The 25,563-nt window shown below is 48.6% G+C and overlaps 1 protein-coding gene across 5 annotated transcripts; it reads left to right on the forward strand.

The window, feature by feature from the left end:
• Positions 1-556: 556 nt before the first annotated feature.
• stk38a (serine/threonine kinase 38a) lies at positions 557-25,350 on the forward strand. 5 transcript variants are annotated; one of them, XR_010324228.1, is made up of 15 exons: positions 4,141-4,827; positions 6,274-6,410; positions 7,702-7,753; positions 7,989-8,111; positions 9,367-9,450; positions 11,044-11,167; positions 11,776-11,930; positions 13,790-13,892; positions 14,401-14,462; positions 17,500-17,617; positions 20,017-20,140; positions 20,525-20,620; positions 20,828-20,922; positions 21,169-23,836; positions 23,915-25,350. XR_010324228.1 is itself a non-coding variant. In XM_064299934.1 (14 exons), exons 2-14 carry the CDS (start codon positions 6,280-6,282, stop codon positions 21,306-21,308), a joined length of 1,407 nt encoding a protein of 468 aa, XP_064156004.1. In that variant the 5' UTR covers positions 557-718; positions 6,274-6,279; the 3' UTR covers positions 21,309-25,350. The 5 variants fall into 5 exon arrangements, 4 of the variants coding, with proteins under 4 accessions (XP_064156004.1, XP_064156005.1, XP_064156003.1 ...); XM_064299934.1 differs by lacking the exon at positions 4,141-4,827 and adding an exon at positions 557-718 and having other exon boundaries at positions 21,169-25,350; XM_064299935.1 differs by lacking the exon at positions 4,141-4,827 and adding an exon at positions 771-1,062 and having other exon boundaries at positions 21,169-25,350.
• The last annotated feature ends 213 nt before the right edge of the window (positions 25,351-25,563 follow it).

Below are 25,563 nucleotides of genomic sequence, written 5' to 3' on the forward strand. Positions count from 1 at the left end.
CTACACCAGGGGGTGGGCAACCCAGGTCCTGGGGAGCCACAGGACCTGCTGGTTTTTGTTTTCACCTTTAAATACAACAACCACTTAACTAACCTCGCCTGGTTTCTTTGATTTAACTGTGAAATCAACTGCTTTAATTGATCAATTAAATGTGGAGTAAAAACAAAAAACTGCAGACTCTGTGACTCTCCACGACCTGGGTTGGCCACCCCTGGTTTACACTAACCGGCAACTTGAGTCAACAGTGACACCTAGTTACCGATGTCGGTACCACGGCCAACTGCAACTGCTCGACGCTTATGGAATGCCATTTAAGTCAACATTAAATAAATAAATATGCCTATGAAATAAATAAATATGGCTATGAAATAAATCCTGAAATAAATAAATGAGTCAATAAATATATAAATTAGACGCTTCTCAAATCAAAAATGGCAACATTCTTGAACTTATTTTAGTGCAGTAACTACGTACTGGAACCATAGACTGGAACTCCAATTACACCTCTCTGTTCAACATGAACGGATTTGCCATGGCACAGAGCAGATCATTAACCACCCCACTGCACCGTAGCCATCTGTCTGCTTAATGTCACAGACTAGCTACACCCGTCTTTTGGGTGGTGCTAGGAGGAGTGTGCGGGACGACACGCGTCATCACGTCAAAGCAAAAGATAAAGGATCCGAAGTGGAACGGTAGAGGCGATATCATCACGAAGGTAAGAACAATACATAGCCAGTGGCTAGTAACACAAAAACTGATTTGAAGTTGACCGAGTTTTTCGGGGAAAAAATAAATAGAACAGACACGTGTCCGGATAAGAAATGGGATGTTTTTTTTTAAACAACTTTGGTCTTGGGCTACCTGTAAAACCCGGTGTGTCAACTTTTTTTTATACTGTCTGTTTGCTAGCCAGCTAGCTAATCTGCTTTACCGTGTCAAAACAGTGGCCGGTGGTCTATGAGCAATGTTACATCTAGCTAGCCCGGCAAGCAATTAGACTTTGTTGGCTAAGTAAAGCCAAGGCTAACCAGCAACCGAGAGTATGAACACAGACTTTATGTGTGTTGTGTTTTACTTTATATTCTTTAATTACGTTATTTACGTTAAGTAAGCAACTAGGGAGTTATTGGAAAGATGATGAGCTACTAAAGCAAAGAGAACGGGATATTAGTTGCTATTTACGTAGCCTAGCTCGTTAACTAGAATGGTAACGTTCGCTAGCTAGCTAACAGCGGGCGAGTGAATATGGTCAAAAAAGGTTCAGGTCCGGGAGGGGCATGTGTGGTGATCCGATTTACGAGAGTGGTTAACACGCTTGTTACATAGGTAGACTAAATGTGTACCTAGGTAGCTGCATCGTTTTATATTGTGTACATAATATAAGAATTATTGAGTGGCAAACCTAATTATTGAAATTAACTTGGGTTGGTAGATGCATATTTCAGTGTGTGATAAAACGATATAACGTTAGTCTACTCTGAACTACTTGGGTCCAGCTAAAGTTAGTTGGCTCAGTGAACGAATGATTCTGGTCGATCGTACGGTATAGCTGCTGTGAAATTAGGATAGGATATCGAAAGCTAGCGTTAGATCAAATGCGCCTTTGGGATTTCAACTATCGTCAACTTCAGAATATTTATGTGACGATCTGTTAAGAGAGTAAGCCAGTGTAGTCAGGGTAAACCTGCTGTAACGTTAATACCTAATGTCAGCTTGGAAACTATATTTAAAGTTGGATAATTGTAAAGCTAGCGGGTTATGTACAGTGCTGTGTGCTTGAAAGTTAACTAGCTAAACATTTATAGGGGACTCATAAACTAGTTAAGTTTTGTTCAACTAAAAACCGAAACACTAGCTTGGATATCATGGTTGCATTATAAAAATGACCGAAGCGCGAACCTTCACCTTCCTAGTCTAAATGCTAACAAACCACCAGATGTTTTCAAAGAACGTGCATTTAAAGGTTCAGTACAGTTTGTAATGTTTTTATTCACCTACACATGAAATCAGTATGTAACATTTTACCAAAATGGGCGCTTGTTCTCATAGACTTATTGACATCTATCGCATTGACATCTTACTTACACCTACCTGGTTTTTGATATTGGTGTAATGGCTTATGTAGCATGTCTTTTAATAATGTGCAGGTTATTTTCAACTCTGTTTACGTAATGTTATGGAGTCATTTTACCAGTGCAGTGTTAATAAATCGTTTTCATATCGAATCTGCACTGAATATCTTATAATAAACCTTTCATGCCATATTTGGCACAAGACAACCTTTGGCCCTTGGTCCATAGGTGAATTCTTTTTCGTAAGTAACTTTGAAAATAAGTGTAATGAGTTGTATTTGTGATTATATCTAACAGACTGGGTTGCACAATATTTGCTGTGTGGCCTTGGCTTCTTTAAAGTTGTCTAGTGCAGTTGAACGGGCACCCCTTAGACTATTTAAAAAACAATGTCACCTTTGCAGTAATGTGGAGAACCTTTTTTTATGTGTTTTGTATTATTTTAGACTACAATTTTGGAATATAGGCATGGGGGTAATAAGTCTTATTTGCTCTTCTGAAACCGATGTGTATGACAGGAGAATAGTGTCATTCCAGTTCCATGTCTGAGTGTGTTTGGCAGCTTTTCTTTTTCACAGACCCTGGCCTTGTCCGAATCGGCTCATTTGCTCAGTTGTATACAACTTGTATACTTAATAGTAGCAAGTGCGCTGATTTGGACACGGCCCCTGTGTCTGATCCCAGTACTGTGCTGTCTAAAGGTAAGGCTGTAGAGTGCTGCAGCCAGCCAGCGCATTTGATTTCAGCACTGTAGCGCCCCCTGCTGTCTAGTCCGCAGTCCTGGCTGTGGCTAGCAGGCCTGTGGGGCAGCGTTGGCCGTGGCTGCACCCATCAGAGGGTTTTGGTCGGCAGGATCGGCTCGCTTTCCTTGTCGCGCGAGAGTGCCTCCTGGTCTGTCGTGGTCACGCCAGCTGCACGGGAGCTGCCTTCCTCTGCACAGTGGCTGCGCAGCTCATATGAGGGGACTGATTGGGGGGCGGAAAGAAGCAGTGGCTTGCGCTCGGCAACACGCTGTCCTGAGGTGAACATCTGCAGCCTTCAGGTTGGCCTGGGTGTTAAAAAAATGATACTGGATGAGAATCTTCCAGAAAGAAAAATGTGTGTTCCAGTTCACAACTAGAAGCAGGAGGAGCAGGTTATTGTTATTATAACTGGAATTCCAAAAATGTATGCGACGTGCTCTACCTGTCCTTTGCTAGCTGAGCGCTAGCACAACTCCGTGCTGCGTAAACGTGAGCAGTTTGAGTTTGGCAATTGCGTTTTTTGCCAGCTCTTCTGCTTGGCTGTGCCGGATTGGCCCTGTCTGGAAGTGTGCAGGGGTGAAGCTGAGCGTTTGAGCCCTGGGTCTGTGCCATGAGAGAACCCTTCCTTCCCCCTTTCATGGTAACAACCAGCCGGAGCCGGGAGAAGCACCATCGGTTCAACGAAAGGCCTCGAGTTGCGCAGCGGCTCGCAGTTATCGGTTTGAAAATGTGGAAACTGGATTCATTTTGCGTGTCTGTTAGTCATGAGTTTGCGGCGACGTGTGTGCCAATTTTTTCATTTCCTGTATCACAGCTCGAGTCTGCTTGCCATTTCTTGGAAGGTCTTTTTATTTTCCTCGCTCTAAACGTCGGAATAATTGAATTCCCTTATTACCGAACGAAAGTCATGAGTTTGGGGTTTGTGAGGGCTTTTTTTCTTGCTAAAGAACCCGTTTTGCAGCACCAGGAAACGTCCCTGCGGTCTTCAGAGTCTCGTTACTGAGCCAGAAACCAGCGCCACAGAGTACAGGAATTTAGCAATGCCTCCTTAACCTTTCTGTAATATATGAACCTGCAGTGTTTCTGCCGAGATCGCCCTGAAGATGACCTCGCGAACAGGGTAGACTGGCTCATTTCCTGCATTCTTTACACATGACAGGAAACGCTGCACCGTAAAATTACAAGCGCGAGAATTACAGCATGAATTTAGCATCCAGGATTGATGCCTTCGCGGGTCTGAAGTTGTATTGGAGGCCAGCTGACAGTTTTAATTGGCCGTGCACGGAGGCCGATGCTCTGGAGCTGCCGTTCCTGCAGCTGTTGTCGAGACCAGGCCGGCGGATGTCATGTGACCCCGGAAGAGGACGCGGCGGACTGCGGTCCATCGCTGAGTACGGCGAGAAGCATTTAGACAAATGGGAGAGGAGGAAACGCTGGAGTGTTTCCATGGGAACGCTGCAGACAGGCCCAGGCTGCAGGGCCGGAGGCTGCCGCTCCTACACGCCCTCTGACCACGCCCTTCTGAAAACTTTCCATTCCTCTTTGCTGTCTGTCCTGTGTTCTACGTTCCACACGTGACAGTTTTGACTGATCGTGCTCCTCCAAGCAAGAGATATCTTTAGTATGCTGGCCATGATTGTTTTGTGCTCAGGAGTTTGCTACAAGCAACACAGGTTGTCTTCATGATTATCAAATTTCAGATGTTTTGCAGTAAATCTGTTAAGTTGGCAGCACCAGATGTTTCTTAAAGGAAACGTTGTAGATAGTCCAATGCAGAGACCACCTCCAGTTACGGACTAGCCGGTGAGACCTTCACTCATGTCAGATCAGCCAGTGAGAGACAACCTCCTGCCATCGGTCAATCATTGAGAGTACCTCCAGTCACAGATCGGCCAAGATACCGCCATCATTCACAGATCAGCCGATCGATGACCATCTCCTGTCACAGATCAGCCAAGAGACCTCCACCATTCACAGATCAGCCAATCAGAAACCACCTCCTGTCACAGGTGAGCAGTGGCATCAGAATGATCTCTGCTCTGAGAGACCTCCCCAGCCGCCGGAGGAACCGTTTGCAGCCTGTGATTGACAGCCGCGCTGATGAGCGTTCATTATTTATGTGGGTCACACCGTCTGAAAGGGCTGTTGTCACGGCGTCCCGAGGGCCTGTTTCCGCCCGCCGAGGGTCGTCTCCGCCTGTAACCTCACACCTCTCGTCTCTCGCCTGCCAGTCACACGCCTTTCTCTTTGATTGACGGGTCCTGACGGCGGAATTCAGTCCTGCAGCTTCTTTTCTTTTATTGCTGATCAGCTATTCATGAGGAACACAAACAGCCTAATTACGCACCCCGCCCTGCTGCATTTTCAGCAGCGTGTCAACGCCACTGCGCTGGCACAGGTGCATCGCTTCCACTGTGTGCCATTCTGCTTTTAAACCAAGGCCTGCTGGACTCCACACCCCCACACACACACGCACGCACGCACACACACACACAGGTGCATCGCTTCCACTGTATGCCATTCTGCTTTTAAACCAAGGCCTGCTGGACTCCAGGCTGTTCCAGCCCAGCCATGTTAAACGTTTGTTTGGCTCGTTTATTCAGAATGTTGCAAAGGCCTAGTACATTTGAAAGATTTTTCAGTTGGGTTTTTCAATCTACCGTATTTAACTTTTTAGTTTGGACTTCCAAGCAAAGACCTGAACATAAAACTTTTCTCTCTTTTTTTGCTTTTTTGAGGGGGGGAATTTTAACAGCGGCTTTCTCCCGCTTTGAACAGTCCGGTCGGCGGCAGACGCGTGCAGACGACCGCAGAGCGTGCAGACGAGCTCACGCTCGCCCGTCCTTTCACCGCGCAGCCCTGCAGCCAAGCCGCGCAGCCGTTAGCGGCCCCCTAGCACCTGCGCCGCGTTCCTCAAACACGCTCGTCGCAGTCACTCTGTGTTTTACCTAAAATATTCAGAGTTAGCGGGCTCTGTTCGGTCAGTATGCGTCCAGGCCACTCATCTCTGGATTTAGTGCTTTTAATTATAATCTCGTGTTTATGCCCGTACATAGATTTATATGTGCAGGGTCACATTAATTATTTACCTCATGAATAATTGAGCGTGTGAAACGAAATGAAGTGCGATTCACTTGTGGTCTGCTGGCCAAACGCAGGCCGTGGCTGCTAGGTCTTGGATGATTAGTCGAGTGGGGTGGATGTGCTAGTGAAGAAATTCTGTGTAAAAATAAATGATACCATTGCTCTTCTGTTCCTCTGTGTTTATATATCAGATGCGTGGTGTCCGTGGGATGTAGTTATTCCCCTGGATTTCTCTTTAGCGTGTCACACAAATTAAACTGACCTTTTGGGAAAGGCATTTGCTGTTTGTGGCGATGACGTCATTTCCTGTCGTTAGTTCTCGATTCGTGCTCTGACTGGAGGGGGGGGGGGGTGCTCTCGTGTACTTTTAGGTAACCATGGCGATGACAGGCCAGAGTTCCTGCTCCTCGATGAGTAACCACACGAAGGAGCGAGTGACCATGGCCAAGGTGACCCTGGAGAACTTCTACAGCAACCTCATTGCCCAGCACGAGGAGCGTGAGATGAGGTAGGCCCGTGTCTCCTAACCCTAACCCTGCACCCCTTAATGACCTCCCTCAAATCTCTCGTGAAATCTGAATCCAGGATCCAGGCTGGCCACGGAGATTTGACTCAGTGCAAGCGGTGCCTTATTAGCTTCTGATGTTGTGTGTTTCATTGTAAACGTAAGCAAGTAGAGGAGGCCTAAAGGCACATCTGCTGGAGGAGGACAGAGCCCATCTTGTTCTGAAGAAGCCGCCTGTGTTGGTTACCTGGAATGGCTGTACTCCAAGGCATGAAACCAGCACTGATGTGTGTCTCCATGTATTCATGGCAACCCGCAGTGTGAAGCTGTAACATAGTCGTCCCTCGACCGTGTCAGTTTAATGTGAGCTGCTGTCACTCACTCTCAGGAAGAGAACGGGAGTGGCTGGGCTAGGCTTGTCTCGCGCTCGCCGTGGCAGAATGGCAGCTGAGCTTGCAAATGTAATTGGATCAAAGCAGGACCTCGTCATGGTCAATATGGTCTGCAATATGGCCTCGCCCTCCTCCTGTGCTCTGTGAGCGCTGGCTTTGTGTGACAGGGCACTCGACCGCAGCAGGAAGCAGACATTGGCAGAGGCACTGTAGTGAGATAAATTGGGCAATGAAGCGTGACTGCAGCAGTTCTGTCATGAGGAGTCTGTGCTTTCCTGTGCTTCACTGTGCTTCTCTGTGTTTATGTTCACACTCAGGCTCTGTGCTTCTCTGTGCTTCACTGTGCTTATGTTCACACTCAGGCTCTGTGCTTCTCTGTGTTTATGTTCATACTCAGGCTCTGTGCTTCACTGTGCTTCCCTGTGTTTATGTTCACACTCAGGCTCTGTGCTTCTCTGTGTTTATGTTCATACTCAGGCTCTGTGCTTCACTGTGCTTCCCTGTGTTTATGTTCACACTCAGGCTCTGTGCTTCTCTGTGTTTATGTTCACACTCAGGCTCTGTGCTTCTCTGTGCTTCTCTGTGTTTATGTTCACACTCAGGCTCTGTGCTTCACTGTGCTTCTCTGTGTTTATGTTCACACTCAGGCTCTGTGCTTCACTGTGCTTCCCTGTGTTTATGTTCACACTCAGGCTCTGTGCTTCTCTGTGTTTATGTTCACACTCAGGCTCTGTGCTTCTCTGTGTTTATGTTCACACTCAGGCTCTGTGCTTCACTGTCCTTCTCTGTGTCTATGTTCACACTCAGGCTCTGTGCTTCACTGTGCTTCTCTGTGTTTGTGTTCACACTGAGCTCTGTGCATCTCTGTGCTTCACTGTGCCTCTCTGTGTGTGTGTTCACAGGCAGCAGAAGCTGGAGAAGGTGATGGATCAGGAAGGGCTGGCAGATGAGGAGGTGAGATGCAAACACACGCACACACACACTCTCTCTCTCTCACACACACGCACACACACACACTCCTCTCTCTCTCTCTCTCTCTCTCTCTCACACACACACACACACACACTCTCTCTCTCTCTCTCTCTCACACACACACACACACACACACACTCTCTCGCTCTCTCTCTCTCTCACACACACACACACACACACACACACTCTAACGCGTGTGTGTGTCTCTGCGCTGCAGAAGCGTGTGCGTCGCTCCCAGCACGCGCGTAAGGAGACTGAGTTCCTGCGTCTGAAGAGAACGCGCCTCGGCCTGGAGGACTTCGAGTCCCTCAAGGTCATCGGCCGCGGGGCCTTCGGAGAGGTGAGAGCACCTTTCAGCCCATCCCTCTATCTATCCTTTCAGCCCAACCCTCTATCTATCCCATCAGCCCATCCCTCTATCTATCCCATCAGCCCATCCCTCTATCTATCCTTTCAGCCCATCCCTCTATCTACCCTTTCAGCTCAACCCTCTATCTATCCCATCAGCCCATCCCTCTATCTATCCTTTCAGCCCATCCCTCTATCTATCCTTTCAGCTCAACCCTCTATCTATCCCATCAGCCCATCCCTCTATCTACCCTTTCAGCCCATCCCTCTATCTACCCTTTCAGCTCAACCCTCTATCTATCCCATCAGCCCATCCCTCTATCTATCCTTTCAGCCCTTTCCTCTCTCCATCCATCTCTTCAGCCCATCCCTCTATCCATCCCATCAGCCCATCCCTCTATCTATCCTTTCAGCCCATCCCTCTATCTATCCTTTCAGCCCATCCCTCTATCTATCCCATCAGCCCATCCCTCTATCCATCCCATCAGCCCATCCCTCATCCCTCCATCTCTTCTGCCCATCCCTCTATCTATCCTTTCAGCCCATTCCTCTCTCCATCCATCTCTTCAGCCCATCCCTCTATCCATCCTTTCAGCTCATCCCTCTATCCATCTCATCAGCCCATCCCTCTATCCCTCCATCTCTTCAGCCCATCCCTCTATCTATCCTTTCAGCCCGTTCCTCTCTCCATCCATCTCTTCAGCCCATCCCTCTATCCATCCTTTCAGCTCATCCCGCTATCCATCCTTTCAGACCATCCCTCTATACATCCCGCTATCCCTCCATCCCTTCAGCTCAGTGTACTCTGTTATTACCTGCAGCTCTTGAGTGTGCTGCACTAGTGCTGTCTGTTGTTCTATTATTTGTTTCCTTGCCATTTCACAGACAGTCTTTGGCTAAAGTTCTGTCCATATTTTCTCCCTCACCCCCTGCCCTCCTCAAGAGGCCTTTTGCTAGACCGTCATTGTAAAAAAGCATTTGTTCTCATTTGACCTGCCAGGTTAAATTAAATAAAAATAAACAGTTCAGCAGTTGTTACCCAGTAACGCTCCAGGCAAGCAAGGCACATCTCCCCAAGTCTCGCTGCAGACAGGAGACAGGTCCGCTTGCCTCCTCACTGTCTGTCATTTCCTGAGTTATTTCATTGGAGGGTTTCTGAATGTCGAGCCCAGACTGGTTCCTAGAGAGCCTAAGCTCCTTTCTTGGGTGCTGCCTGATTGGCTGATGTCTCTGTATGCCCGTCCCAGGTGCGGCTGGTGCAGAAGAAGGACACAGGCCATGTTTACGCCATGAAGATCCTACGCAAGGCCGACATGTTGGAGAAGGAACAGGTGAGGAGGGCCTCCAGGATACTGCTGATCGAAACCTAATCTCCTCATTACTGCTCACCTGAAGATCTAAAACAAATCCCCTCATTACTGCTCACCTGAAGATCTACAACTAATCCCCTCATTACTGCTCACCTGAAGATCTAAAACAAATCCCCTCATTACTGCTCACCTGAAGATCTACAACTAATCCCCTCATTACTGCTCACCTGAAGATCTAAAACTAATCCCGTCATTACTGCTGACCTGCAAATCTAAAACTAATCCCCTCATAACTGCTCACCTGCTGATCAAAGACTAATCCCCTCATTACTGCTCGCATGCTGATCTAAAACTAATCCTCTCATTACTGCTCACCTGCTGATCAAAGACTAATCCCCGCATTACTGCTCACCTGCAGATCAAAGACTAATCCCCTCATTACTGCTCACCTGCAGATCAAAGACTAATCCCCTCATTACTGCTCACCTGCTGATCTAAAACTAATCCTCTCATTACTGTTTACCTGCTGACCTAAAACTAATCCCCTCATTACAGTTTACCTGCTGACCTAAAACTAATCCCCTCATTGCCGGGTCACACCCCTGTTAAAAATCGCATCCTCTTTGCACTCAAGCGATCCATTTTTGATGTGCATTTTCCCACCCGTTTATGAGGTCAGTAGATCGTATTTCGCTAACCCTGCTCTTCATATCAAAGGGAACCGTTGCATTGTCAGCACGCAGCTGGAAATGCTGTTCAGGTGGCAGTGTGTCGGACTGAAAGTGCCACGTCACAGTGACCTCACACATCAGCGGCGTGAGGGTTTATCCCACACACGCACACACACACAGGTGTCATACGGCTACGCTGGGCCCCCCTGTGCAGAGCCCGCTGGACGAACACGCTGTCACAGACCCCAGCGGTTGCGGTTCCAACTGCAGCGTTGAAGTGTGTTAGAGTGCAGTGTACAGGGAGCTGTGCTGCTCTGGAGTCATCACTGAAACAGCACCGAGTGGAGGTTCGGTCATCGATGAGTCATGGATCTGCACTTTCATTTATGTTGTACAGACAGGTTATTTTTGTTATGATCTTCTTGAGGAGGAAATGAATGCAGCCACTGCTGTTTTAAAGGTGACTCATACAATAACGCCACTGTAAAATAAGATTCCTCTCTATTTATATGAGGAACTGTATAGTACAGGAGCCAGCCCTGAAATGGACCCGCCCATGCTGTGTTTCTGTGGTTACGTTGTTTTTCATCCTTTAGAAACTGAACTGACTGCACAGTGGTAGTGGGCCCAGCTAGTGTATTCTCCAATACCCAATGCTATAATGTTGCCATTATGACTTTGTCATAATGTCTTAGTTATAATGTTGCTGTCAGGTTATGATGTTACAATGTCAGTGTTGTATTCTGTTACAATGTTAGAATGATTCTTTTATGATTGTTATAATGTCTTGCTTATAATGTTGCTATCACATTATGATAACTCTGTCCTAATGTCTGTGTTATAATGTTATAATATAGGTGTTATAATGGTTCTTTTATAATGTTATAATGTGTCTCCGTGATGTTATAATGACTCTTTTACAATGTTATTATGCCTCTCTCAGGTGGGCCACATCCGAGCAGAGAGGGACATCCTGGTGGAGGCCGACAGCCTGTGGGTGGTGAAGATGTTCTACAGTTTCCAGGACAAGATGAACCTCTACCTCATTATGGAGTTCCTCCCTGGGGGTGAGCCAGGCTCAGAGAGCTTTCAGAGCTTCCATTCACTGACACCTGCCCGTTGCATGCGTGCTTGTGTGAGTAGTGTAGCTTAGCGTAGCCTAGCATAGATTATTTTAGCATAACTTAGCCTAGCTTAGCATAGCTTAGTGTAACCTAGCTTAGCATAACCTAGCATAGGTTAGCATAGCTTCACATAGCTTAGCTTAGCATAATTTAGCATAGCGTGGCTTATCTTAGCGTTGCCATAGTGTATACTGCAGCAGCTGTGTTTGGTGTCCTTAATGAAGTGAGGATCTGATCAGTTGGGCAGGGGAGATGCTTTTTGTGACATGGTGTGTAACGCACCTCTGTGCTGTGCTGTGACATGGTGTGTAACGCACCTCTCTGTGCTGTGACATGGTGTGTAACGCACCTCTCTGTGCTGTGCTGTGATATGGTGTGTAATGCACCTCTCTGTGCTGTGCTGTGATATGGTGTGTAACGCACCTATCTGTGCTGGGCTGTGACATGGTGTGTAACGCACCTCTCTGTGCTGTGCTGTGATATGGTGTGTAACGCACCTCTCTGTGCTGTGCTGTGATATGGTGTGTAACGCACCTCTCTGTGCTGTGCAGGGGACATGATGACTCTGCTGATGAAGAAGGACACGCTAAGTGAGGAAGCTACGCAGTTCTACATGGCAGAGACGGTGCTGGCCATCGACTCTATACACCAGCTGGGCTTCATCCACAGAGACATCAAACCTGACAACCTGCTGCTGGACTCCAGGGTCAGACTGCGGGAATACTGACTCACTCAAATGCACACACATGTGCCTAATGATATGTGAGCGCACACACGCACGCACGCACGCACACACAAGCACACGCATGTGCACACACACGCTCATATACCTTGCGTATATCACTTGCACATTTAATATAATTTATGTACACTTGCATATTTAATGCATTCTCTCAAGGCACTAAGAATGCTTGTGCTTTGCGAGCTCCATTTCAGTAAATGTCCCTTAAGGTCTGTAAGAGAGCAGCACGTCAGCTGAACTGCTTTCATTTCACTGGGTATACAGTACGAGCGGAGTCCCGACTCTCCCTCCATGCTAACGTCTGACACCACGACTGCAGCACAAACACGCAGGAGGAAATGTGTGCGCGAGCGTACCCGAGTTCCCACGGAACACTCGCCGTGCTCGCTAAAACCAGCTTAGGGTGTAGCCGCGCCCCTGGGCGGGGAGCGCGAAACTGAGGGCTGGGGCGTTACCCTGTCAGCTCTGCTCACTTCCTCAGGAAACGCGACGCGTCTCTGTCCCGTGCGTGAGAACTGCGCTCTCGTGTGGCGTGCGTTACCATGGGAGCGACACAGGCTCGACTGGCCATGCGTCAGTGTGCGTTGAGCTGTTGTTGGGTACTGTCGGAACAAATTACATATTGCAAATGGATTCTAATTAAGAATCGTAAAATTGCAAATGATAACTTGACATTGAGTCTTATCATATAACATAGAATCTTGTGATGTGAGCTAGGATTGAGTATTTTAACCACTCAAATACATATTTGTTATTTGTTATTATGCTTTACTGAGCATATCTGGTGTATGGGAACCTATGAAGTACTCTCAGAAAGTGCAGACCCCACCTTCTGGTCCTCTTGGCAGGCTCAGTTGTTCCAGACAAGATCAATAGAGCACATAGAAGTATTAGAATCCAAACAAATCCGTGTTTGACCCGGGTCTGCTCCTGAGCCTTGGTTTATCTGGGGCAGCTGGTTGGACTGCAGACACATAGTTCAGGGTTTGAAAAACATCACTGACATCATTCAGTGCTCAGGTGCAGGCTGAACTGCAGGTGAATAGTGTTAGATGTGGTGGTGTTTAGGTGTATTGGTTTAGATGAGGTGTTCAGGTGTATTGGTTTAGCTGTGGTGTTCAGGTGTATTGGTTTAGATGTGGTGGTGTTCAGGTGTATAGGTTTAGATCTGATGGTGTTCAGGTGTATAGGTTTAGATCTGATGGTGTTCAGGTGTATAGGTTTAGATCTGATGCTGTTCAGGTGTATTGGTTTAGATCCGATGGGGTTCAGGTCAGGTGTATAGGTTTAGATTTGATGGTGTGCAGGTGTATAGGTTTAGATCTGATGGTGTTCAGGTGTATAGGGTTAGAGCTGATGCTGTTCAGGTTTATAGGTTTAGAGCTGATGCTGTTCAGGTGTATAGGTTTAGAGCTGATGGTGTTCAGGTGTATAGGTTAAGAGCTGATTGTGTTCAGGTGTATAGGTTTAGAGCTGATGGTGTGCAGGTGTATAGGTTTAGAGTTGATGGTGTGCAGGTGTATAGGGTTAGAGCAGGTGGTGTGCAGGTGTATAGGTTTAGATCTGATAGTGTGCAGGTGTATTGGGTTAGATGTGGTGGTGTTCAGGTGTATAGGTTTAGATCTGATGATGTTCAGGTGTATAGGTTTAGATCTGATGGTGTTCAGGTGTATAGGGTTAAAGCTGATGGTGTTCAGGTGTATAGGTTTAGAGCTGATGGTGTTCAGGTGTATAGGTTTAGAGCTGATGTTGTGCAGGTGTATAGGTTTAGAGCTGATGGTGTGCAGGTGTATAGGTTTATGGGGATAATGTGTGTGCTACAGGGTCACGTTAAGCTGTCTGATTTTGGTCTCTGCACTGGACTGAAGAAGGCCCACAGGACGGAGTTCTACAGGAACCTCAACCACAGCCTGCCCAGTGACTTCAGTAAGCTCTTTACCGCCTGTATCTGTGTCTGTGTGTTTTATTTTACACAAATACAGTTTCTCAAAGATGGGATGTTGGACAAAATGTCTTGGTCCTGACTGGAGTTCCTGATTGCACTGACCTTAGCAGGAGCCCACGGCATGGCTAGCAGTGGGTAGCAGTGGAGTGTAATCCATCCTGAAACCTGCCGTATTAATGGGTTGTATGTAAAACTGTGATCTGTGGCTGTGGGTAAGAGGTAAAAGTAAAGAGGTAAAGTAATATGAGCTTCCTTATTCCGACACCAAACCACTGGTGGTGTGCACAGCCCAAAAGCTCTTATCTGATCCTGATACTCGGTTGTAACGAGTATTTAGAACTTTGATTGAAACCAGATGGTGTCTCTCTCTCTCTCTCTCTCTCTCTCTCTCTCTCTCTCTCTCTCTCTCTCCTTCTCTCTTTCTCCATCTCTCTCTCCCTCCTCTCTCCTCTCTCTCTCTCTCTTCACCCTGTGCCTCTCCCTCTGCAGCGTTCCAGAACATGAACTCCAAAAGGAAAGCTGAGACCTGGAAGAGAAACAGACGGCAGCTGGTGAGCCTGCCCCTGATATACTCCCATCAGAGCTCACTACAGCAGCATACACTCCCATCAGAGCTCACTACAGCACCATACATCAGACTCACTCAGAGCATCACTCATCAGAGCTCATACGCACATACCCATCAGAGCTCACTACAGCACCATACACTCCCATCAGAGCTCACTACAGCACCATACACTCCCATCAGAGCTCACTACAGCAGCATACACTCCCATCAGAGCTCACTACAGCACCATACGCCCCCATCAGAGCTCACTACAGCACCATACGCCCCCATCAGAGCTCACTACAGCACCATACACTCCCATCAGAGCTCACTACAGCACCATACGCCCCCATCAGAGCTCACTACAGCACCATACACTCCCATCAGAGCTCACTACAGCACCATCACCCCATCAGAGCTCACTACACCATACACTCCATCAACTCACTACAGCCCACACTCCCATCAGAGCTCACTACAGCACCATAGCCCCCATCAGAGCTCACTACAGCACCATACACTCCCATCAGAGCTCACTACAGCACCATACGCCCCATCAGAGCTCACTACAGCACCATACACTCCCATCAGAGCTCACTACAGCACCATACGCCCCCATCAGAGCTCACTACAGGCACCATACGCCCCATCAGAGCTCACTACAGCACCATACACTCCCATCAGAGCTCACTACAGCACCATACACTCCCATCAGAGCTCACTCAGCACCATACACTCCATCACTCACTCAGCCCATACTAGAGCTCACTACAGCACCATACACTCCCATCAGAGCTCACTACAGTCCATACACGCCCCATCAGAGCTCACTACAGCACCATACAGTCTCATCAGAGCTCACTACAGCACCATACACTCCCATCAGAGCTCACTACAGCACCATACGCCCCATCAGAGCTCGCTATAACACCATACACTCCCATCAGAGCTCACTACAGCAGCATACACTCCCATCAGAGCTCACTACAGCACCATACAGTCTCATCAGAGCTCACTACAGCACCATACACTCCCATCAGAGCTCACTACAGCACCATACGCCCCCATCAGAGCTCACTACAGCACCATACACTCCCATCAGAGCTCACTGCAGCACCATACAGTCTCATCAGAGCTCGCTACAGCACCATACGCTCCCATCAGAGCTCACTACAGCACCATACACTCCCATCAGAGCTCACTACAGCACCATACACTCCCATCAGAGCTCACTACAGCACCATACGCCCCCATCAGAGCTCACTACAGCACCATAAACTCCCATCAGAGCTCACTACAGCATCATACACTCCCATCAGAGCTCACTACAGCAGCATACACTCCCATCAGAGCTCACTACAGCACCATACGCCCCCATCAGAGCTCACTACAGCACCATACACTCCCATCAGAGCTCACTACAGCACCATACGCCCCCATCAGAGCTCACTACAGCACCATACACTCCCATCAGAGCTCACTACAGCACCATACACTCCCATCAGAGCTCACTACAGTCATAAGCCCCCATCAGAGCTCACTACAGCACCATACACTCCCATCAGAGCTCACTACAGCACCATACACTCCCATCAGAGCTCACTACAGCACCATACACTCCCATCAGAACTCACTACAGCACCATACGCCCCCATCAGAGCTCGCTATAACACCATACACTCCCATCAGAGCTCACTACAGCAGCATACACTCCCATCAGAGCTCACTACAGCACCATACACTCCCATCAGAGCTCACTACAGCACCATACGCCCCCATCAGAGCTCACTACAGCACCATACACTCCCATCAGAGCTCACTACAGTCATACGCCCCCATCAGAGCTCACTACAGCACCATACACTCCCATCAGAGCTCACTACAGCACCATACACTCCCATCAGAGCTCACTACAGCACCATACGCCCCCATCAGAGCTCACTACAGCACCATACACTCCCATCAGAGCTCACTACAGCACCATACGCCCCATCAGAGCTCACTACAGCACCATACAGTCTCATCAGAGCTCACTACAGCACCATACACTCCCATCAGAGCTCACCACAGCACCATGCAGTCTCATCAGAGCTCACTACAGCACCATACACTGGCTGACCGCATAAACTTGCATCGAAGCTCACATGCTGATGTACCACCTTAGCAGATGAACTGCATTGTGGGAAAAGCAGTTTCTTTGACTGCATGCCTTCAGCGTATGCCGTCTATAATTAACAAAGGATGTGCGTGGATAGGACAGACCTATTGAAATTCTAAAGTATAGAAACATTATTCTGTATTTAGCCATTTTTAATTTGCATACAAGATTAAATTGGATGTCGTTTCAAAGGGATGGTCCCTATTGTCCCTCCAGCGGGGAGGTACAGGCGCTGCCCCATTAACTTGTTAAGGTGTGATATCACCAAACATGTGATTGGAATGTTCTTAACTGAACATTCTAATGCTGATGTCACTACTGGTGACTGAGAGCAGTTGATTTCTAGAACACTGACTTTTCAAAAAACGTTTAAAAAAACCTGCTCTTCAAAGGGTTAAATGGTCCCGTCTCCCAGCAGAACAGAGAACCGTACCCAGGGTTCGGTTTGAATTTTAACTGGGATCAGATCGTGAGTCAAGCCTGGCCCTGTCCCTGGGCCTCTGAGGCGGGCTGGTGATTTGGTGATGATTAACACAAACCGGTTATTCATCTGCAGCTGCTGCTTCATTTACCGTTAGCGTGCAGGTTCTGGAAATCTCCTGGCTATTTGGGGAAAAGTGTCAAGAGTCACTTACGGTGGTGCGTTCATGTCATTTGTATATGACATTAGTAGGTTCACAGGTGTACTCCTGGTACATAGTAGTCATTTGGGTATGTGGGTTGTGGTTGTAGTTATTGTTCATGTAGAGCCAGTTGCAGCGTATGACTGTCGTTTGTTTTCACGCGTCAGTACATGTGCAGTCCTCATGCACAGCCAATGCTGTGAAGCCGCTTCTGCGCGTCTCTTCAAGTTTCCAAAAAATGTCCCTGTGCCCATCCCCAGGCCTTCTCCACGGTGGGCACCCCGGACTACATCGCCCCAGAGGTCTTCATGCAGAACGGATACAACAAGCTCTGTGATTGGTGGAGCCTGGGGGTCATCATGTACGAGATGCTGATTGGTGAGTGGCGAGCGGCTCGGGGGCTCCGTGTGAATTCCTGCTATTGGCTGACCGCCTAGCAGAAGCTTTTTGTTGTTGAACGGATGCGTATGAAACCCCAGGGACCTCCCACAGATTGGTTCCAGCTTTGCCCAGGTTTCAGTCGGCTGGGGACCTTGGGGCTTCTCGCCGCTCGCTGGCGACCCCTGCTGGTCGATCGGGCACCCGCAATCAGCTTGTTGAGCTGTACACGAGGCGTCTTTCTGTGACTCTTGTCTGTGAGCCAGACGAACGGCGGTGTGGTGAGGAGCTGCGATGACATCATGCGCTTCAGCGGCGAGCAGGCGCTTGTCTGTGCTCCCCCAAATCAGCAGGGAGAGATGAGTGCGAATAAACGGGGAGACTGTGTATAATAAGTGCTGTAATTATTGTATGGGCGGCAGTGTAGTATAATCGCTAAGATATTGGTCTTGTAACCTAAAGGTTGCAGGTTCGATTCCCTGGTAGGACACTGCCGTTGTACCCTTGAGGAAGGTACTTAACCTGCATTGCTCCAGTATATATCCAGCTGTATAATTGGATACAATGTAAGTCGCTCTGGATAAGAGCATCTGGTAAATGCCTGTAATGTCATTTCTACACGGTGAAACCAATATGTATAATAATGCCCTGTAATAAAAGCTGATAATCTGCACTTCAACCACATGTGCATTGTTTGATTATAAATCTAAAACTGGAGTATAGAGCCAAATCAAATAAAAAAGAACAAATGTCTTTGTTCCGAACATTATGGAGCTCACTCTATATAATTTGAATTGGGAGGGGATGGGTGAAAAAGCATTAAAATAAAGGAAAATTCCTATAAAAGCATGAAGTGCTGTTAGGAAAACTATAATAAAGAAGTGTAATAAAGAGGGATAATAAAGAAGTTTAAGTGTTAGTGGGCAGTAAAACTGATCGTAAAAACCCAGGAAAGGGTTTGTTCTGAGTGACTTCCAGCTTCTCTCCTGCGCTCTGATGCGTGCAGTCATAGCCAAACGTCCATATGGAGCTTTTCAGTGAACAAGTGGATTTCTGTTCAGTTCTACACAGCTTGTACCATCCCCGTGATTTCCAGACGCGCAGCGGTTTGCTGCGAACGCGCGGGAGTTTGCGACGGGCCTCGCTGATCCTCCGCAGACTGGAGGTCTGGGAGGGGCCTGAAGGGCCGATCCTGCTTTTGGGGATCGGCGGTAAAGCGAGACAGAACAGTGTGGTGAGAGTACTTCAGCGGCCGGCTCCCTGCGGAAAAGTCCAGCTTAAACCGGCTTGAACTGGTCCAGCTGGTTTGAGATGCGTTTTTGACACTTCTAGCTGGTTGACCAGCTGTTCACCAGCTGACCAGCCTACATAGTCAGCTAGTCCACCAGTTTGACCACCAGCTTACTCTACCAGCTTTATCCAGCTTTGTCCACCTGGAGACTAGCTTTCACAAGCTTTGTCCTGCTAGAGACCAACTTTGACCAGCCACGAATGAGCTATGACCAGCTAGGAGTGTTGAAAACACAGCTTAAACCATCTTAAACCAGCTTAGAATCCCTGCAGGGCTTTTATCAGGGCTGTCTGGTGTCCTTATGGGGACCCGGGGTGATGTTAAATATTACAAAGCTGTGCTTTAAGTGCGGCCTCGACAGATCCGGAATGTTCTTAAAGATTAGCGGAGGCAGTCTTGTGTTCTCGCGGTATGTGTGATCGGCTTCGTGGTGTGAGATGTGTAATGCTTCGGTGTATAAATCAGAATAGTAGCAGGTTTAGATGTTGCAGTTTGTAGGCCCATCAAATATTGATTCAGAAGTGATTCTTTCAACAGATGAATAACAAACTGTAGCTGGGTCACTAAAATCTGACAGGCTTGTTTTTTCATCACTGAGTTTTACGCAAATGAATTAGAAAATACTATAGGTACTATCCCTAACCTGCTTTGTCAATCTATGCCAAAGTCTGAGCACAGGAAACAATAGTTAATTTGTTCTTATAAATAATTTAAAGGCTACTGTAAATTGCTATTGTCGGTTAGGATTACGAGGGTTCTGCGTATTAACTAAAGGAAGCGGCTGAGTTGTGCATCTTCTGTAATGAAGCATTAATGGAGAAACCGATCTGACTGCAAAGTTATGGGGTAATCTCTGTGATACATTCGACTTGTTTATACGGTAGCTGAAGTGGAACCTGAAGTTAATGCGACTCTGAAGACTGAACCATGGTAGGTTAACCTTTAGCACACCTTAATTCCACAAGGGAGGCCTCTGTAGAGAGTTTATTCAGGCAGGGGTCTGTCTGCTGGAAGTAGTTTTGGGCTTCTCTCGCCCAGTGTGTGATGATGTGAATGGCCCCGTTTCTACGGCGACGGTCACGTGACGCGCGTGCGCGTGTTCTGATAGGTTACCCGCCATTCTGCTCGGAGACGCCCCAGGAGACGTACAGGAAGGTGATGAACTGGAGGGAGACGCTGACCTTCCCGCCCGAGGTGCCCATCTCCGAGCGGGCCAAAGAGCTCATCCTCCGGTGAGTCCCAGCGCCACGGGAAAGCCACGGGCGCCTAGGCTAGCGCCTGCATCACGGCGCTAGGCTGCCCGCATTCGCATTCACGGCGCTAGTCGCGTCGCATTCACGGGCGCCTAGGCTAGCGCTCGCATTCGCATTCACGGGCGCCTAGGCTAGCGCTCGACGATTCACGGCGCCTAGGCTAGCGCCATCGCGCGCGGCGTTACATGCGACAGGCGTGTGACACGCGCCGTGTGATCAATGCGATTAACGAGCTGCGTGTGGAGCGCGTCATAAACGTGTAACGTGCGCTTGTGTGAGATTCTGTGCCATTCTGTGTGACGTGCGTTTGTGTGAGATTCTGTGCCATTCTTTGTGACGTGCGTTTGTGCGATTGGCTCCCAGGTTCTGCTGTGAGTCGGATCACCGCATCGGGGCCCTGGGGGTGGAGGAGATTAAGAGCAACCCCTTCTTCCACGGGGTGGATTACGACCACATCAGGTACGGAGCGTCGCCCCAAAAAACCGCCGACCGGGCCCATCTGCAGCCGAGCAGGTCAGAGCTGCTCTGTGTGCTCTTCTGAGGGAGTAACCGCCCCAGTCCTGTTTAGCTACGGCCTGCCAGCACGCTTGTTTGTTGTTTTATTATCGATCTCCCCCCCCACGCGTGCGCTGAGAAGCATCACTGGTTCTCATTTGCCTTCTGCAGGGAGAGACCGGCCGCCATCCCCATCGAGATCAAGAGCATCGACGACACGTCCAACTTCGACGAGTTCCCAGATTCGGACATTCTCCAACCCACAGGTACGCCCCCATAACGACACCCTCCCCCCCCACATGCACTGATACACCCCCAGACTGACCCCACCCCTACCACTACTGACCCCCCCCCCCCACTTCATATCACTTCGTACCACTTCAAACCCCAAAAACAGCACTTTAACCTTGCTTGACAACAGGGGTTCTTCTGTTACTTTTGCAGAGTACTGATGGAAGTGACTGAACTTGACTGTATAAATTAATATCTCTCTCTTCCCCCCCTTCATCCAGTAGCCCCTGTGGTCAGTAACCACTCGGAGTCGGACCTGAAGAACAAGGACTGGGTCTTCATCAACTACACCTACAAGCGCTTTGAGGGCCTGACGGCACGTGGAGCCATTCCCTCCTACATGAAGAGCGGGAAGAGGTAGAGGCGGGGCTTCAGGAGAACGGAAGATCAGCCTGGCCTCCATTTCCTGCTCTCTGCCAGTCCAAGGGCTCAAAGTGCTTCTGTTCTGCAGCATGAAGTGCCCCAGGCTCCTCCCCTTCTGTCCAGACTTTTCCCCTTATGCCTAGACTCCTCCCCTTCTCCCACAGACTGTTCCCCTCCTTCTCTAAAATCTACGAATCTTCATCCAGAGGTCCTCACTCAGAGGCCACACCCATGTGACCCAGAACGTTCCAGCCCCCAGTCCCAGATTTCCAGAACGTTCCTTCCTCATCCAGACCACAGAGTTCCGTCTTTCCACACAAGGACCAGGACACCACAACTGCAGTTTAATTTATTATATGTACATTTTTTTGTAAACCACCAAAGAGCCAGTTGGAGGGGTGTGTGGACGTGGAGGCGAAGCCTAAAGACCAGCTCCTCCCTGCTATACCAGGCCCCACCCCCCTCCACCCTCACACACCAGCATGTGAAAACTATGCAGCCTTACCTGGCCACACCTGAGCTCACCTGAGCCTGTTATCACCACACGCTGCCTCTTTCAGTCTAGGGCTACTTCTCTTTGCATCTCTCCTTCTCTCCACATCTCTCCTTCTCTTCACATCACGTTAGGTGCCCGATGGTGGCAGCTGGGATTTGCTTATCTTCGGTTTTTTTATTTTTCTGCCGCTGTGTTTAAAGAGAGAATGTAAATGTGTTTTTCTCTGGACTGAGGGATTACAGCACACCAGCGTTCCTGTCCCCACGTGTCCTTTCCACACATCCACCACCTGCGCTTAAATGAGTAACTCTTTAACCAAAGACTTTTTCCCTGTTCAGTTACCAGGGTCTGTGCTGAATTGATTTGCTCAGTATTGAGTTGCCAGGCTCTGTGCTGAGTTGCTGTGCTCAGTGGCTGTGCTCAGTGGCTGTGCTGCAGCGATGCCCATGTTCAGTAGCGGTGTGAACACAGGCGCGCTCCCTAACACCCAGAGGCTCTGACACCTACAGCAGCTCCTCCGGCCCCAGCTTCATAAACGTGGCTCACTCGCACCATTCCGAGCTGAAAGGCAGCCTCCGGCATCTTTATCTCCATTCCCCAGACTACAACAAAAACATTTATTTAGTGTAGAACTCGCACTCCACTCTCACACTGCACTTTATTTCAGTGCTCAGATACACCTCTGCTGCTCCAGGGTCAAAGCACTTAAACTCCGTTTCTCAGGTTGGCCCATAAGCACTTTGGCACCGTTTCCTGTTTCCTGTCTGTTGCCAGGCCTTACAGGCATCAGCTCAGCAGTTGCATCACTGTGTGGAGCGCTGGGGAGGCTAGGCCTGAGTCTGAAGGGCTGTGTGCCGCAGTTCCACTGACGTGATTGGTCGCCGCTGCGTCTGTGTTACGAGTTGATTGGTTGTACGTGCAGTGAGTCCTTTGTCCTCCCACCTGGGGTGACTCACTGGGTGAAGGGGGCGGGGTCTTGATTGTAGACAGGCTGATTTGCACGCGAGTTTACACTGGGACACTGGATCTGTTCTGTTAAATAATGTCTCACCTCTACTCACCAGGTCATTGATGGGTTTTCTGTAGTTTGTCACTTCTTGGTTTTGGCCTTGCTTTCCATTCCATTGGATGCATTTTCCGTGACCTGTACCGCCCCCCGCCCACAGTGAGCATCCAGCTTGTGTCATTGGTGTTCAAATTCCAGCTTCTCTCTCATTGGTGGATGTGGATAGTTTGAGATGCCAGATCCATGGTTTACAAACACCAGCAGCTGCATGATGTTGTAGCACAAGAAGCCTTTTTGAGTGGAAGAAAATGCAGGAAGAAATGAGCGTGATTGGTCTGAGCGTGCCTGTTCTGAGCATGCTCAGACTGCAACCGTTCTGAGCATGCTCAGACGACGATCGTTCTGAGCATGCTCAGACTGCGCCCGTTCTGATCATGCACAGACTGCGACCGTTCTGAGCATGCTCAGACTGCTTCCTCTGCCTTTGCTGACCTGCAGTAGCATGGGTGTCTGAGGCTGAGGCTCCAATCAAGGGAACAAAGCAAGACAGTTGCAACTATCAACTATTCCAGTGATGTCATCAGTGTGCCCAACTGAGACTGCACTGCAAAAAAAAGTCAGACACACAGACACAAGCAGGCACAAGCAGACACACACACACACACAAAAGCAGGCATAAGCAGACACACACACACACACACTCTAATGAATCAGGCAGGGCCTGTGTGAGAGTGTGTTTCATAGGCAGAGCCAGTTCTGCTTCCAGCCCGTTAGATCAGTGATGTGCTCTCCAGGTGCAAATGCAGTGTTTTTACAATCAGAGACAGACCGCTCTCCCGCTCTCTCCTCTCCCCCTCGGGTCTTCTGCGTGATTGGCAGCCTGATTGAGATTTCGGGGGAGAGGGAGCACAGCGGGGCTGGCACCCCACACTGCCAGCCCGACTCACTCAGCGCGAGAGACGAGTGGAAACGAAAGCTCTGCGTGTGTTTGTGTGTGTGTGTGTGTGTGTGTGTGTATGCGCGGGCTTGTACATGTGTGTGTGCGTGCGTGCGTGCGTGTGCATGTGCGTGTTTGCGTGTGTGTGTGTGTGGACGTGTGCAGGCTTGTACGTGTGTGTGTTCCTTGAGGAGAGCATCGGTCCGTCTTCCTAAAGCACTCATCATGCGTCTGAAAGCAGCGCCTTCTGTTGAGTCCTCTCTGCGTGAAGCCAGCTCCATTCCAGTAAATCCTGTTTTTACATGCAGGCCCGCTGTCCTACTGAAGATATTTAGGCACATTAAGAGCATTTTGTACAAACGTATAAACAGAAGAAGCCTTTTAGGCTGGTCTTGTGTTGTAGAGACAAATGGGTAGGGGTGTTTTTGAAAGGGTGCTTTTGTAAAGCGTGAATAACGATACAGAAGAAGGGTTTTGTTTTTTAACGGATGTATGCTGTGGAGGGGTCAGTAATCTTTGTAAATATCTGATTTACGTGCTGGTGAAAATGATTTCTGATGCGTTTGTATTTGACGGCGAAGGTTAGCGCAGTCAATCGCAGGGATTTTTTCTCTTCTCAGGGTCTCCGGGGTTAAACGGGGCTTTGCTTAATATCTCCGGTGCGGAAATCACACAGCCATGTTCTGCACTGAACAGTGAGGGAGACAGACACACCAGTGTCTTTCCCTGGCATTCACTCAACCTGGCCAGTGTCACCTTAGAACCATTTTACGGTACGAGACCAGCTCACGTCACTAGGTGTGTGTGTGTGAATGTGTTCAGTGCGGTCTTCCGCTCAAAAGTGAACTGAACTAAGGGTTATCAGACCGGTCACCATGCTCACGAGTATGCTGTCCTTTAAAAAGCATGGAAAGGCTGTCCAGTGGGCGAACATAGACTGTGTTTTTGGAAGCGTCCACGCGGTTTGTAATGCATGTACATTATACTGTATGATGTGCATATTATAATGTGCATTATACATTAGGAGATGCATTATAAATGTGTTTATACATCATAGAATGTGCACACAGGAGCATCGGGCAGTACGGACCTGTCTTTGGACCAGAGCAGGATGATCCACTTCCTTATCAAAGGGGAAATGGGCCATTCTGCATTTCTGTTGAAAATGACTGTAATGCTGGTACAGACGTATAGGAGGTCAGCGCAAGGGCTGATGGGAAATTGAGTTTTAAAGGGGGGGTTTCCAGAACTCCAGCCCACCTTCTGGGAAGAGTGGCCCGGTTGGTCCGGAGAGATGTACTGAGCTGCAGCTAACACTAGGGTTGACCCCTGGAGTAATTTTCCTTCCTTCTCTCTTAGACCGACAGCACCCACGCATTAAAACGGATTGTCGATTCCCGCCTTAATTACTCAGAATGTATATACGCTCACGTGTGCATGTTTTATTTAATTTTTTTCTCCTCGGCGGTTGAATGTTTATTCTGCCTGTCCACCAGGCGGCAGTATAGAGCAAAATTGTGTTAGTGTGAAAGGAACATTAATGCTGGACAAATGCTGGTAGACTTTCAGGAGCATTCAATAAAGCACCCTTGTACACAGCAGTGGTCCAGCCGCCCTGTGTTCATTGCGTCTGACTGTGAGGGACGTTGTGTTGTCCCTTATCTACAGCTTCGGTAGCTTTGCTGTCCATGTCCCTTAAGGGAAGAACAGTGTGTGTGTGCTACAGAAATGCAGTGTCTATTAATTTCGCATTCACCTTATGCATCCATTTGACCGCCTTAAGGCTCAACATGAGTACCTCCTAAATGTCATAT

The sequence above is a fragment of the Anguilla rostrata genome, chromosome 11 (assembly GCF_018555375.3).
Source record: "Anguilla rostrata isolate EN2019 chromosome 11, ASM1855537v3, whole genome shotgun sequence".
NCBI lineage: Eukaryota > Metazoa > Chordata > Actinopteri > Anguilliformes > Anguillidae > Anguilla > Anguilla rostrata.